This window comes from Stigmatopora argus, chromosome 6, assembly GCF_051989625.1.
Source record: "Stigmatopora argus isolate UIUO_Sarg chromosome 6, RoL_Sarg_1.0, whole genome shotgun sequence".
In the NCBI taxonomy this organism is placed as follows: Eukaryota; Metazoa; Chordata; class Actinopteri; order Syngnathiformes; family Syngnathidae; genus Stigmatopora; species Stigmatopora argus.
In genome coordinates, this window is record NC_135392.1 from 19,917,501 (window position 1) to 19,934,012 (window position 16,512).

At 42.9% G+C, this 16,512-nt stretch overlaps 1 protein-coding gene and 1 long non-coding RNA gene across 9 annotated transcripts in view; one reads left to right on the forward strand and one right to left on the reverse strand.

The window, feature by feature from the left end:
• Positions 1-6,922, reverse strand: part of LOC144075586 (uncharacterized) — a 16,736-nt gene extending 9,814 nt beyond the window's left edge. The window contains exon 1 of the long non-coding RNA XR_013300582.1: positions 4,561-6,922. This is a non-coding gene — a long non-coding RNA (uncharacterized LOC144075586). The remainder of the gene's footprint in view (positions 1-4,560) is intronic.
• A 607-nt stretch (positions 6,923-7,529) lies between these two features.
• Positions 7,530-16,512, forward strand: part of mtmr14 (myotubularin related protein 14) — a 146,477-nt gene continuing 137,494 nt past the window's right edge. For 3 of the 8 annotated variants that reach the window (XM_077603612.1, XM_077603613.1, XM_077603617.1), the window contains exons 1-3: positions 7,599-7,908; positions 7,984-8,383; positions 14,138-14,286. In XM_077603612.1, the coding sequence (XP_077459738.1) occupies positions 8,255-8,383; positions 14,138-14,286 (278 nt within the window). In that variant the 5' untranslated portion in view covers positions 7,599-7,908; positions 7,984-8,254. Of the gene's footprint in view, positions 7,909-7,983; positions 8,384-8,405; positions 8,832-14,137; positions 14,287-16,512 lie in introns of those variants that run through there. The other 5 variants (XM_077603610.1, XM_077603611.1, XM_077603614.1 and 2 more) reach the window with 5 other exon arrangements.

The window sequence follows — 16,512 nt, forward strand, 5'->3', positions numbered from 1 at the left end:
ACACACACACACACACACACACACACACACACACACACACACACACACACACACACACACACACACACACACACACACACACACACACACACACACACACACACACACACACACACACACACACACACACACACACACACACACACACACACACACACACACACACACACACACACACACACACACACACACACACACACACACACACACACACACACACACACACACACACACACACACACACACACACACACACACACACACACACACACACACACACACACACACACACACACACACACACACACACACACACACACACACACACACACACACACACACACACACACACACACACACACACACACACACACACACACACACACACACACACACACACACACACACACACACACACACACACACACACACACACACACACACACACACACACACACACACACACACACACACACACACACACACACACACACACACACACACACACACACACACACACACACACACACACACACACACACACACACACACACACACACACACACACACACACACACACACACACACACACACACACACACACACACACACACACACACACACACACACACACACACACACACACACACACACACACACACACACACACACACACACACACACACACACACACACACACACACACACACACACACACACACACACACACACACACACACACACACACACACACACACACACACACACACACACACACACACACACACACACACACACACACACACACACACACACACACACACACACACACACACACACACACACACACACACACACACACACACACACACACACACACACACACACACACACACACACACACACACACACACACACACACACACACACACACACACACACACACACACACACACACACACACACACACACACACACACACACACACACACACACACACACACACACACACACACACACACACACACACACACACACACACACACACACACACACACACACACACACACACACACACACACACACACACACACACACACACACACACACACACACACACACACACACACACACACACACACACACACACACACACACACACACACACACACACACACACACACACACACACACACACACACACACACACACACACACACACACACACACACACACACACACACACACACACACACACACACACACACACACACACACACACACACACACACACACACACACACACACACACACACACACACACACACACACACACACACACACACACACACACACACACACACACACACACACACACACACACACACACACACACACACACACACACACACACACACACACACACACACACACACACACACACACACACACACACACACACACACACACACACACACACACACACACACACACACACACACACACACACACACACACACACACACACACACACACACACACACACACACACACACACACACACACACACACACACACACACACACACACACACACACACACACACACACACACACACACACACACACACACACACACACACACACACACACACACACACACACACACACACACACACACACACACACACACACACACACACACACACACACACACACACACACACACACACACACACACACACACACACACACACACACACACACACACACACACACACACACACACACACACACACACACACACACACACACACACACACACACACACACACACACACACACACACACACACACACACACACACACACACACACACACACACACACACACACACACACACACACACACACACACACACACACACACACACACACACACACACACACACACACACACACACACACACACACACACACACACACACACACACACACACACACACACACACACACACACACACACACACACACACACACACACACACACACACACACACACACACACACACACACACACACACACACACACACACACACACACACACACACACACACACACACACACACACACACACACACACACACACACACACACACACACACACACACACACACACACACACACACACACACACACACACACACACACACACACACACACACACACACACACACACACACACACACACACACACACACACACACACACACACACACACACACACACACACACACACACACACACACACACACACACACACACACACACACACACACACACACACACACACACACACACACACACACACACACACACACACACACACACACACACACACACACACACACACACAGTTCACAGTCTAGCTTTGAATGCTCTGTTGACGCCAAAATTTCTTTTGTAAATATAGCCGAAATGACAGCGAGCACCAAATTAGTGTGCTCGCGCGACGTCACACTGGGTGTATTGAAGAACTGGGTGAAATTAAGAACTGGATATTCCAGCAGTGATCAGGCGATCAACTATGGCAAGCAGCCCCTGACTCTACTATTTCCTGTAGATTCTACGGGAAATAGTAGGTAGAGTCAGGGGCTGCTTGCCGTAGTTGTCCTATCGACTGATTTATTTGATTTTATCGTGATAACAATTTTAGTATTGGTCCATATATAAAGCGCACTGGATTATAAGGCGCCCTGTCTATTTTGGAGAAAATTTTAGACTTTTATGTGCGCCTTATAGTCGTGAAAATACGGTTAACTATTCTTGTATTATGCTTATTCTTGACATTAATCCTTGTACTAACAAAATGACATTTTTCCCTTTTTTTCTTTTTTTTTAACATCGAACAACAAAACAACAGCAATCCAACAATAAACCAAAGTCTCTAGTGCAATTTCTTTGTGTGTGTTGTCATTCTATATGTATGCGTGGGTCGAATGGCGCCATCTTGGTTGTGGTAGCTAAAACGGATACAGACTCAAAAAGACGTTGCAATGTTGGACAAAAACCGGAACCACACACAGGAAGTCTTCCACAAGATGGGGGACTTCTGCAGACTGGGACCGAGGTAGAGACTATGCAGAGTCACTCTTCCAAGCTTATCCGCACAGTTCCTCAGTAGTCTGGAGCTGAAGACAACAGTAGCAGAGTAGAGCCCCTCGGCTCCGTTGCTGGCAAGCGCCGACAGATCTTCCATATACCATGATCAAATGGTATGTCAGAAGTGTTGCCTCTTCTCCCGGCACTTTTGTCCAGCTCCGAATCTCCGGCGGCACCAAGGTGTTGCTCTTTTCTGCTGCGTATTGTAACAGCTAGTCCCATGTGTGTGACAGCGTAGGCATGGCTGAATGGTTCCAACAAAGAAGTAGCCGAAAGAAGCCAGGCTCACAGAACAAAGAAACTTGCAAAAACATTAAAGTAAAAAGTATAAAGTACAAAGTAAAGTAAAGAGGAATGTATTAAGAAATCTTAAAATGTAATTTAAAAAAAGATAGAAGGGCTGTAAAACACGAAAAACATAAGAACATACAGAGCTACTGTCACTGGCTTCCGCGTGACGGCGCCATCTTGAATGTTAGACAGTATTTAGATTGTTTCAACAGTATTTAGACCCTAAATACTGTTGAAATGATCTAAATACTGTTGAAACGATCTAAATATCTAATATCAAAATATCAATAAGAGCACTCATTTTACACATCGGCTGCTGCCATTGACTGTCATAGGCGTCCAATGATCCTTCATTCTCTCTGGGAGAAATAAGAGCACTCATTTAACACATCAGCTGCTGCCATCGACTGTCATTTTAGCTCCAGTATTTGTATTTCATCACTAAGTGCTGATTTTACCGCATTTTAGTGCATTCTTGGCACTTTTGCGAATGGTCGCATATCGTCGCATTTGGTCGCGCCGACTTTTATCGCCGTCTTTCCCCCGGGAAAATCACCCCTAGAGCCCGGTAGTCATGTCTGATAAGCTCCGGTATTTGTATTTCATCAATAAGTGTGTATTTTACCCCGTTTTAGTGAAATTTAGGCCCTTTCGCAAATGGTCGTCGCATTTGGTCGCGCCGAGGTTTATAGCTGTCTTTTCCCCCGGGAAAATCACCCCCAATTAATGTCTGAAAAGCTCCAGTATTTGTATTTAATCATTAAATGCTGTTTTAAAAACTATTACTCCGCTTTTGGAACACACATTTTCCCAGGGGAAAGACAGCTATAAACCTCGGCGCGACCAAATGCGACGACATTAAGCGCTGGGTGGGGCTACTGCCTAACCGCTAGGTGGGCGTGTTGCGCCAGTGGAGGATGGCCATCCATACGTCTGTCCCATCTGCTTTCGCCCGCTTACAGAGCGATTTGACTATCTTTACAGCCGCCTCGGCTTTGCCGTTTGACTTTGGATGGCGGGGCGACGACGTGACATGGGTAAAACCCCAGCTTGAAACAAACTTTCTGAATTGTTCACAGGTGAATTGGGGGCCATTGTCAGTAATCACCTTGTCCGGTTGCCCATGACGCGCAAATTGGGTTCTGCAGCGCGTGATCAGCGTGTGACATCATGGATTCCTTTTGCTGAACCCTTGCGTACTCATTGCATGCGGAACCGTTAGCTACAAAATCTTTGATTTCAGCTCTCATGCTTGGCCAGAAGAGGGTATCCCTGGCCCGTCTATAACAGGCCTCGCCACCAATATGGCTCGAGTGTATCCTCTTGAGCAGCTCTGCCTTAAGGGCCTTTGGGATAATAATGCACTGCCCTCTGTATACCACTCCATTCTGCATGTTGAATTCATCTCGGAATGGCCAGTAGTCTCGCAGTGTGTCCTCCTTGAAGTCAGGCCACCCGTGCAGGATTATCTTCTTCAGCTCCTGGAGTATCTCATCCGTTTCCGTATGCTGCGCTATCTGCAGGAATCGGAAGGTAGTGACATTCAGGTGCTGGGCTTGGTCCAGCTACGCATACTCTGCCTGGGCTGAAAACACAGTGTGGCGCACAAGTGGAGTGTCTGTTGCTATGCGTGGCAGCGCAGCGCCGCTCAGCGTGTCCCTAACATACAAATGTCGTCAAGCAACTGCTTTCCTCATCAAGTCTGCACTGTAGGAAAGCGTCGCGGGCATCGACCAATGTAAATATTTGAGCCTTGGGTAGTTTGTACAGTACATCTTCAAGTGTTGGCATGTGATAGTGAGACCTCAGCAGTGCTCGGTTTAGGGTCGATACACAGTCTTATTTTTTCCGGTTTTGCGACTGTTACCATATTACTTATCCACGCTGTAGGTTCGCTCACTGTTGCGACATTGCCTGCTCTGATGTGTCTGTCTAGTTCGTCCTTGATCCTCCCTTAATGCTACAGGAACATTCCAAGGTGCGCACTGTACTGGGGGTATATTTGGATCGAGCTCAAAGTGTATTTCACCTGGGACTGACTCGACAGGGTCATTGAAGACGTCAGCATAATTGAATAGCAGCTGCTCTTTAGTGAGGGGCATGCCTTCTCCTCCCTCTACTTTGTACAGCTCCTCGGGTAATGTGAATGTCAATAGGCCCAGGCGCCCACATGTGGCCCCAGAGAGGAGGGGCTCTTGTTACGTTTCCACCACCTCAAAGACCAGCTCATGCTTTTCTCCTTTAATGACGCATTCTGTGTGGAATCTCCCTTGTGATAGCATAGTTTCACCTGAGTAAAGTCTCAGCCTAGTTGAGCTTGGGTGTAGGGCTGTACCCGGCGACAACTTCTCTTTGGTCCTACTGCTCATGACGTTACAAGTGGCACCGGTGTCTAGCTGGCATGCTTGCCTTTTCTTGTTCAATCACAGGTGCACAAACCATTTCCTACCTTTTCAATTCACTGTGCTGATGCATTCTGTGGCCATGAACATATTATCCACATCTCCGTCTTCATCTCTGCCCTCTCGCTCTACAGCTTCCAGCACATTTATTTTCTTGGTCCTGTTACTAGCCTGGCATATCTTGGCAAAATGATTTGCGACGCCACATGCCCGACATGCCTTACCGTAGGCTGGGCATTGTTCCCTGCCACGCTTGTGGCTGTTTCCGCAGTATTTACAAGCCAACTGCTCTCTCCTCTTGTCCAGCATTCTATTCCTCTCAGGCTGTCTCTCTGCTGCATTCACACGGTCCACTTGTACTTGCGGGCTCTCCATGGTTTTCATGCATTTCTCAGTCAGCTCAGCAAGCTGACATATTTCGACTGCCGCTGGCAACATGAGGTCTCCCTCACGCAGCAAGCGCCTTCAAGTGTCCTTGCAACCACGAGCACGAGCCTGTCACGAATCATCTCATCCTTTAACCCACGGTACTCGCACGATGTAGCTCTTTCCTTTAGCCTTGTTAAAAAACTGCTTATTGGCTCATCAGTCTCTTGTTTGCAGCAACCGAACATACATCTCTCATAAATCACGTTTCTTGCAGGTTTAAAATACTCCCCCAACGCATTTAAGATGGCAGTTGGGTCTTTCCTTTGATCCTCCGTCAATACAATGTTATGCATATAGACGTGGCGGCACTCGTTACCCATTAGCTGTCTCAGGGAGGCAGCTTGCACCTCCTCAGGTTTCTCGTTTAGCCCTGTGGCTAACACAAAGTCCTCAAATTCAGCACGAAAAATGTCCCAGTTCTTTGCCAAATCCCCGGACATTTGCATGTCCTCCGGCGCCGGAATCACATTGTTTCCAATTGCTTCTAGTTTTAGCCAGCCACTTCTGACACCATGTTTAGCCTATCATTCAATAAAGACACGATCCTAAACAGTTTAGGATCCTGTCTTTATTCAATAAAGACACGATCCTAAACAGTTTAGGATCCTGTCTTTATTGAATTGAATACAAACAACAGCGCGTAGCATTATGGGTAGAACTGAGAACGTGCTACAATGATAAACCACTAGATGTCACTAACTGTTCACTATGCAGTACTATAATCTGTAACACTTAACTCTTAACTTTTTAAAACTAGGAAATTTGTAGATCATAATTTTGATTCATTAGACAAAAAAGTAATCTACCAGTGACCTGTGCCAAATTTACGTTCAAAAGATAGTCTTAAATTTCAATTTTGAAATTGATCATGCATATGTATTTTATAAGAAAGCTAGATATAAACTCCGCTCCGTAAAATCAGGGATAGATGTTGTCATTTGTCGGCCATTTTGCGTCGGAGTCATTTAGTAGACAACATTTTCGTCAAAAGAGCGTTCGCTTTGAAACAATTTGTTCAGTTTTAATCCAATTTTAAATCGGTTTTGTTTTCCGCTAACGTCAGAAATGGAGCAGTTTTACTACAAATTAAATTCAAAATATAATATTTAAAAATCCAGCCGTATTTAATCATGCTTATACAGGTTGTTATGAAGAAACCCCTATATTAATCAGTCAAGATTTCAGAGATTTGAATTTATTTTGTGGGGAAAATAACTCACCTGACGTTATATTTAACGCAGAATAGCTGCCAGTTACTTACGCCGCCGACACCTCCTTTAGACATCTAGCCCTACTGTGTCACGTATACACACCAACTTCCTGTTTACCACATTTACGTATTGCGGATTGCAACATGTTTTACAGTCCTGTCTGATTTAACATTCCACTGAGGTACCGTCTTGGAATTGTTTTTTTTTTTTATAATTACAGCCATATTCATCGTTTCAAATCAAACATGAGGTCTTGACGTCAATGAAATGTGACAGGCTGTAACGGATCCTGGATGTTCATGATTACAGGACCGCAGTGTGGCCGGACATTGTAAAACATAATCCGCTTGTATTTCCAACTGAAATACTAGGGAAGTGCAAGATTGCCAGTTTTCCACGTTATTTTAGAAACAGGTAGCTATTTTGGTATTATTTGAGGTCCTTAAAATTAATGAAGGAATGTTTCTAATTATTTTATTCCCAACATAGGTATGCGGAGCTAAACGAGGTCCCATTTAGATCTCGTGGAACTAGGCTCAGCGTTGTCCTTCTGGCTTACTCTGTTTCGAAAGAGGAACAGTTGGCCGTTGCCCTGCATTCAGAAAGACACTCGGGCACTATTTCCTTCAAGAGGACAGTCGGGAAGAGACTGGCTTTGAAGGGATGCCCTGGTCACACTTACAGTTCCATTGGAAAATGAGTTGTGGTGTTTGAAGGAGATTGTTTCAGGTTAGAACCCCCCACCGGGGCTCGAGGCAAAATGATGGCTGGCTCTGCTGCCGGCGACTTCAAAGCCACTGGGCTGTCGGCCAGAAAGGACGAACAAATTGTGGATTTGATAGACTTGTTTTCGAAGACCCAGTACAGAGCAAAGGAAGTCACTCCTCGGGTGCGTTTTTTTGTTGTCCTCTGTTTTTGTTCTTTATGCTCGTTCCAAATAGGGATGGCCCAATTCCCTCTCATCTCATCTTATTTTCTGTACCGCTTTATCCTCACTAGGGCCGTGGGGGTGCTGGAGCCTATCCCAGTTGACTTCGGGCCAGAGGCAGGGGACTCCCTGAATTGGTGGCCAGTCAATCGCAGGGCACAAGGAGACAAACAACCATTCACACCACACATACATAGGGGAAATTTAGAGTGTCCAATCAGCCTACAATGCATGTCTTTGGAATGTGGGAGGAAACCGGGGTACCTGGAGAAAACCCACGCATGCCCGGGGAGAACAGGCAAACTCCACACGAGTGGACCAACCTGGATTTGAATCCAGGTCTCTCACTGTGAGGCCGACGTGCTAACCACTCAGCCGCCCATGTCTTTTTCATAGTTTGACTTGGCCTGTGAGTAATACTCAAGTACAACTTTTTTCTCTCTCTCTGACCACTGAAAGCCTGTTATTGATTTTTAGGTTACAGTCATGCCCAAAAGTTTTGAGAATGATACAGATATTACATTTTCACACAATCGGTTCCGTCAGGGTTTTTAGGTGTTTGCCAGATGTTCCTATGTTATAATGACTTTCAATTAGAAGCATTTCACAAGTATCAAAAGCTTTTATTACGAATTACATGCAATAGTTCAATATTTGCAGTGTTGACCCTTCTTTTTCGAGACCTCTGCATGCTGTCGATCAACTTCTGAAGCAAATCCTGACTGATGGCCATCCGTTGTTGCATAATCAATGCTTGGGATTTGTCAGAATTTGTGGGTGTTTGAGTGTCCACCCGCCTCTTGAGGTTTGACCGCAAGTTCTCAATGGGATAATGATCTGGAGAGTTTCCTGGCCAAGGGCCCAAAATCTTAATGTTTTGTTCCCTAAGGCATTTTGTTATGACTCTTGCTTTATGGCAAGGTGTTCCATCATGCTGGAAAATGCATCCTTGAGAACTTGTGGTCAATCCTCAAGAGGTGGGTGGACAATCAAAAACCCTCAAATTCTGACAAACTCCAAGCATTAATTATGAGCAAGAATGGACGGCCATCAGTCAGGATTTAGTTCAGAAGTTGCCAAGGAGAATTGCAGAGGACTTGAAAAAGAAGGGTCAACACTGCAAATATTGACCTATTGCATGGAAATCTCAATAAAAGCTTTTGATACTTGTGAAATGCTTCTAATTGAAAGTCATTATACCATAGAAACATCTGGCACACACCCAAAAACGCTGAAGGAACAGCCTTTGTGAAAATGTAATATTTGTGTAATTCTCAAAACTACAAAAGCATACAGAAAACATTCCACTAAGGGAAGAGAACCGATCATGTGACTAAATCCCATATTGTTCAGTATGCCACAAATAGTCGTATCACGTTCTGATACTGAGTATTGGATTGGGACATCACTCGTTCCAAATGTTAGGAGAAACGCCAGAGCAGCTGTGCTCAACACGTCGCTCATCGTGTATTTGTAGATTGACAACATACCGTATTTATTCGAGTATAACGCGAAACATTTTGTACCAAAAAACTGAAGCATTCGTTATACACGAATCCCGGTGAAACACTGCCCTCCGCCGCTGAAAAAGTCCCCTCGGCAGCCGTTATAATGGGAGATGAACAACCTGTCTTTGTCCGCCAAATGGGGCGCGAGAACTCATTCTATTGGCTGGTGCTCACACTTAAATAAAAGAATGGAATCAATTGTTTGGTAAGTCTGATGATAATGAATCAGACTTTGAAAAATAGTAAATATTTTGATGATGAATTAGACTTAAGGATTTAAAATTCTAAATTTCATTTGATAATTGTGTTTATACTGGTACAGTCATACCTTTACTTATTAAATTAATTGTTTTTTCGTAACTTGAAATTTTCGTAAGTAGAGGTGTATTTTATATGTAAATTCTCTATTTTGTTCCACGGTCCTCACTCATCTACCAACTACACCCTTTAAAATTGGTCAAGATGTCCCAATTTTGTAAGAAAGATGTGAAAAACACGCAAAAATGAGAGAAAATAATCATAAAATTATTAATGTCACAAAAGGAACAACAAGTATATATACAAACCTGTGTTACGCATGGGAATAAGAGAATGGTACTGGGATTCAACGTAGACATAGCACACAAACATGAACACACATTTAATAAACACAGCATTAAGAATTCAAACAACAACAAGCATTGATGTTTTGTGATTTTATTGAAATGTAATTTTACACCCATTTTATAAGTCACTGCTGGTTCTTACTGTCTTCTGCCGTGCTGTATGATGAACATTTTGGGGAAAAAACTACAAAGGCGATTGCCTTTGAGGACTTTTAATAATGTTTCTAAAATGCACAAGACAAACGTCGTCAAAGTGGGCATGACTCGTGAACACTTTTACAGGATGTGGTTGTTTTCCACGAAGTTGGAAAGTTCATTTCTCCTCCGTTTTTCTTTCTTTCTGTTATGTGCTGCTGGGCTGGTGGCTGCCTCCTCCTCGGCAGCCTTCTCGTTGAATTCCTCATGTATTGCAGAGTGTAGCATTTACTAATGCTCCGTTGAGAGTTCGTTCAGGATGTTTTCCCATGAAGTCGGAAACTTCGTTTCTCCCCGTTTTTTTCTGATTTGTGCTGTTGCGCTGAATTCGTTGAATTCCTCGTGTATTGCCGAGCATTGCATTTAGTCATGAGTCCATTTTGGTGCACATCGACCACCTAACTCATCAACGTCGTTATTACTGACAACATGGCCCATCGCCTGCGCCCGCAGCACAATTTAACCCACCGAAGCCTGCGGTTCAGGTTGAGGCACTCGGCTAAAGCTTCCCCAAGCATAAATAAGTTTAAGCAAACAATGGGTTAAAGAAATTGGCCGGTTGTTGTGAGAAAGCCATTGAGAGACCAGTATATGGTTGAGTGAGCTTTAAAGCGAGAATCAATGCATCCGCGGCAATATTTTCAAAATAAAGTAACGGATAAGGAATGGATGTACTTTTGGGGGGTTGTAACTTTTTTAAATTTTCTTATTTTGAGGCACTCATTTGCATATAAAACCTAGAGGCATTGGTAAGTAGAGGTATGACTAGTCATTGCGATGTGTTCAGCATTTGCCAGTTACCAGTACCCGTGCAATCCTTGTGTGAGCTGAACTTTATAGCAATATTTAAGTCACAAATTGTGGGTGCGCGTTTTACACGTGTGCATGTTATACTCGAATAAATACGGTACTATTGGTAGATCGCCCGGCTATAAAAATACAATTTGAGTCAGTCTGTTGCTTTCTCTAGCTATGTTATGATGAATTTGGCTTTTCTGCAACCAATCAGCTCAAGGGATAAAACCACTCTTATTGGTGGTCTGATTATTTGATATTAATGCAGGATGTTCATTGGTACACTCGTTGGTCAATCTCACACCACAAACCAATCATACAACTTTTGTCATGCTCCAAAAGATACCGTATTTTCACACCTATAGGGCGCACTTAAAGTCTGAAATTTTCTCTAAAATGGTCGATGCACCCAATCGGTCGGTGCGCCTTGTTTGTGCACTAAATAAAATTTTTGTATGGCCTTGACCGCTTGAGTGACTGGTTTTATTTCTTGCCGGCACGCTACTTATTGCGATCAACCCAGCGGACGTTCACCCTAAAAATAGCCATCCAGCGCATTCCAAGCATGATCCATTCAAAACATCCCAGGAGAGTGACAAGGCATTTGACTTCCGTGTGCTCGCAGCTTTTAAGCCTAAAAAATACTCTCAATACTCAAAGAAACAGCACATTAGAGCTATACAGAGGAAAGGCCTGACGTGAATGACAACAGAATGCGGGTGTGAACGCTTGGAAGATGGACTGAAGCCATGGATAGAACACAATTTAACAACTAGGCTAACGGTTTGGAAGTGATGAATGCCGGATGGCCAACATACTAGTAAGATCGGGCAGGTAGCATCGCACGAGTTACGTGACGATTTGGAATGAATTGTCGATGCCGATAAAACAGTGAGGACAATCAAAGGCTTGGGAGTGATGCATGTCGCGAGTTACAATGGATTGTGGATGACTGGGCTCAAGTGTCGGCCAGCACTGTTGTTCGAGCTTTCGCCAAAGTCAAACTCCCGGAATACCCAACATTTTGAACGCTGAACTCTTCATATTAGATACAAAAGACTGTGTAGATGTTTAACTGCTTTAACTTCTATTTACTTGTGTACCTTTTACCTTAATAAAGCACTATCAAACTTAGTTTTGCTCATGCTGTCTTTAAAAAACCCACTAGCGGCTAGCCTAACATACGCTAGCAGCTAGCATAACATACGCTGGCGGTTAGCATAACATAAGCTAGCCTAGTGTCATGCTAGTCCAATGAAGCACACTGTGTATTGACAAAAAACAGAAAATAAACCCGCAACTGAAACTGCGCCCTATCAGACGGTGCGTTTTATAGGTGTGAAAATACGGTATTCTCTTACACTTCAACTTGATTTTTTTTCTACTTTTCTAACTTTTTAAAAATCTATAATACAATCAATCAATGAAATGTGAACTGTGAAGTATCATATATCACTAGATATTAAATCGGTATATCAACAATACATAATTGCTGAGCTTTGTCGGTGCCCTGTAAAAAAGCTACCAGTATTTTTTCGCATATATGCCGTATTTGTCGCAAAAAAAATGATGACTGAATCAAGGGTACTTACTTATATGCGCACAAATTAAACTTGACATGCACGAATTGTTTGTTGTGGCGCCAAGATGATACCTGAGGGCTTTTGACTTAAACATACTTTTTGCCAGACTAGAATATAAAGTGTAATTGCACATTTACTTGGTGGATAGCAGTGGCTGTCAGAGTTTGCTCAGAGAGTTAGTTAGAATTTTATATAAAACTAATATTTTTTATTAGGCGGGGCGCAAAACGTTAAATTCTTCTTTTTGGGGAGACGCAACAGAAAATCATAGAGAAGCACTGCCGTAGTTAAACGTGCTCAGACTGGCCAGACGCGAGTAGCCTTGATACTTGTGTTTGTAGTGTTAACCATGTCAGCACATCCCAATAGTTGTTAAGGCTGATTGAAGGTCTTGCGGTCGATCATTAAAATATCAGCCTTGATACCTGCGTAATGTGTACCTCATGCAATTATTGCACCCAGAGGCTTGGTGAAAAGTAGACCGCTACGAACACACTTCCTGGTTGTACTGCTCACGTGATTTCCTTTTTGAATTTGTCTACGTACAGGCAACACCTTTTCGTAATGTGCAATCCAGCAGACGATCCTTTCGATTCATACAGTATCTCAGAAATACCACGTGCCATGACTTTTCTTAATATTTTCTCTTCAAAGTAACATCTTCGTACTCCCAATTAAAAACATGAATATGGAGGTGAAAATTGTGAATCAGGGGGCGTCTTACACGAGAGAAATTTGTAAAATTCAACAATTTGAAGGGTGCCGCTTATAAGCGTAGGGGGCTATTATGCGAGAAAATACATTAGATCACATAGGGTTGGATCCTTGAAAAGTAGAACTTGGAGAAATATTTGGGCATCCCTGCACTACTAAAGCATGCGAATGTTCATTCTTCGTTTACCACACACACTTTATACTAAATATTTGACTTTGTAAGCAATAACAAAATATTGCGTTTTTGCTCTTGATGCTAAACAATTCCCATAAATAGGATTGTACTAAGAGTTGTTAACCTATTTTTATTTTCAGATGGAGGCAATAGAAACATGTTGTCTGGAGTTATTTGCAAGAGATTACAAATACAGTATAATTCATAATGCCAACGGTGAAGTTTGTGGCCATTACCCACAGCGGATAGTGTTCCTGGAGTATGAATGCACGGATTTTGATCGAGACAGGTACTACTTTAATCTGGAACTGTGTAATGTTGTAATTGTCCAATTAACAATATGAGTCGAAAATTTTGGAGTATTATTTTTGTATTTTAGATGGGCAATAATAAGAGCATGAACATTTGGACTGTACAGTTTTGCATTGAACAGTGTTGATTTACAGTAATAACTTGAGATATGAGCTTATTGCATTCTGGACCAAGCTCGTATGTCGATTTACTGGTATCTCAAATCAACGTTTCCCATAGAAATGAACTAAATACAAATTAACTTGTTCCCACCCTCTGAAAAAAACACCCAAAAACAGGATATTACATTGGTAAAACATTTTTATTGGTTATAATTCGCCATTTGTAGCTGTCCCTGAGGAGGTGTATCAATTTGTGTTCCATCAATATTTTTGTGTATTGTGTTCATACAATGTTTTATGTGTTTTTTGTTCCTTTTCATTCTATTTCTCATAATATAAACCGTGAAGTGCAATTTTGAGTTTAGAAATGACGTCAGGACATGAAAGAGTGGTCATGTGACCAACACAGAGAGCTGTTGGGAAGGACGTGCTCTCAGTTGAAACTTGCAGTGCACTGAAAGAAGATGCGTGCAACACTTTCTTAAGACCTTGGCACCTCCTAATTGTCCAGTCACAAGGCGCAATTGTAGTTGTTGTCTAAGATATTCCTTTGTTGTAAATAACAATGTCATGCTGTAATATGTGTATCGTTTCAGTTTTTCAAGTTGTTGATGCTTGGAGGAAATCCGTCATACATCAGTTGATGCGTGGTTTAATTCTTACCAGAAGAATAGTGTTAGGGGCAGCTAAACCATATACTAACAGAGTAACAAATAACTAGTGGTTATGATGTTCAATACTAAAATGAGGCATTATGCAGTACAGTAATTCCTCGATTATCGTGGTTAATGTAGACCAGACATGGCCGGGATAATCGAAAAATCGCGAAGTAGGGTCACCCCTATTATAACTACCACCATACATGCTTTACATGTTTTTTTGCACCAAGTACACAAGTCTAATCATCAAAAAGTATATATTTATTGAATATTACAACTAGAAACATACCACAACACTGTAATGTATTAATATCTAATTATAATCTATAAATTAAAAAAATGTAAATACTTATAATGCTATACTCACAGTGAATATAATCCTTCTCCACTCGAAATAGTCCAAAAATATCAGTTTAATGTTTGTAATTAAAAAAAACAGGTTAATGATTGTATAATTAAAAAAAAACGGTTGTATAATGTAGCCCCCTTTCGGCGAGGTATACAGTTTCGCATTCGGAATTAAGCAGTTATAAAACCACCCATTATGGAGAGCTTTCGTCATCCAAGCTTTTCTGTTGCTCATCCAGTACACGGGCAGCAATGCCTCTTTTTGAATTTTTCGAACCAACCCTTGCTTGCTGAAAATTCACGAGGCTCACTCGCGGCACTGGTGCTTGGCTGAGGCTCGCATTCAGGGTCCCCGTCGGAAGATAAGACATACAAGTTCTTGGCCTAGGTTCGGATGATGTTGGTATCCAGAGGAATGTTTTTCGCCCTACATTCCGAGACGCAGACTGAGAGGGCATTCTCCATTTTGATGAGGGTTTTATTCCTCGTGGTTACCACGCGCTTGGTTTCGCTTGTAAATGAAAGTGTGGCCGTCTTTCGAATGTTAGCCTCTTCTTTTTTCTTTTCGACATACTTTTTCCCCACTCTGAGCATGTCGAGCAACTTAACTTTTTCAGCAACCCTTTTTTCTTTGCATCAAATGAAGCCTTGGGTGGTCCTGGGCGCTTGGGAGCCATTTTTCGTTGTGGTGTATAATTGTAAAATCCAAACAAAGAAAGCTGGAATTCACTCTCCGTACATGATGCTAAACGCTACACGCAGGGAACAGGAAAGACTGGCCCGCGTGTCCGCGAGGCATTGATACTTTTGCTTTCTTCTTCCGTGGTATGGTTGAGAACCAATCATTGCAGAGCGGTATCCTTCCGCCATTTTTTGCCAGCATTTTTGCTGCAATTTTTATCTGTCTTCTAGTTGCTAACTTAAAAAAAAAATGATACCGGGGAAAAATCGCGAAGTGGTGAATTTGCAATGAGTGAAGTTGAATAATCGAGGGATTACTGAAAAACACGGAGGGAGAGGAGGGAGAGGGAGAGGGGCAGAGAGAAAGACGTAACAATATAAAGCTCATAACAATATAAACTTAAATTTAACTTA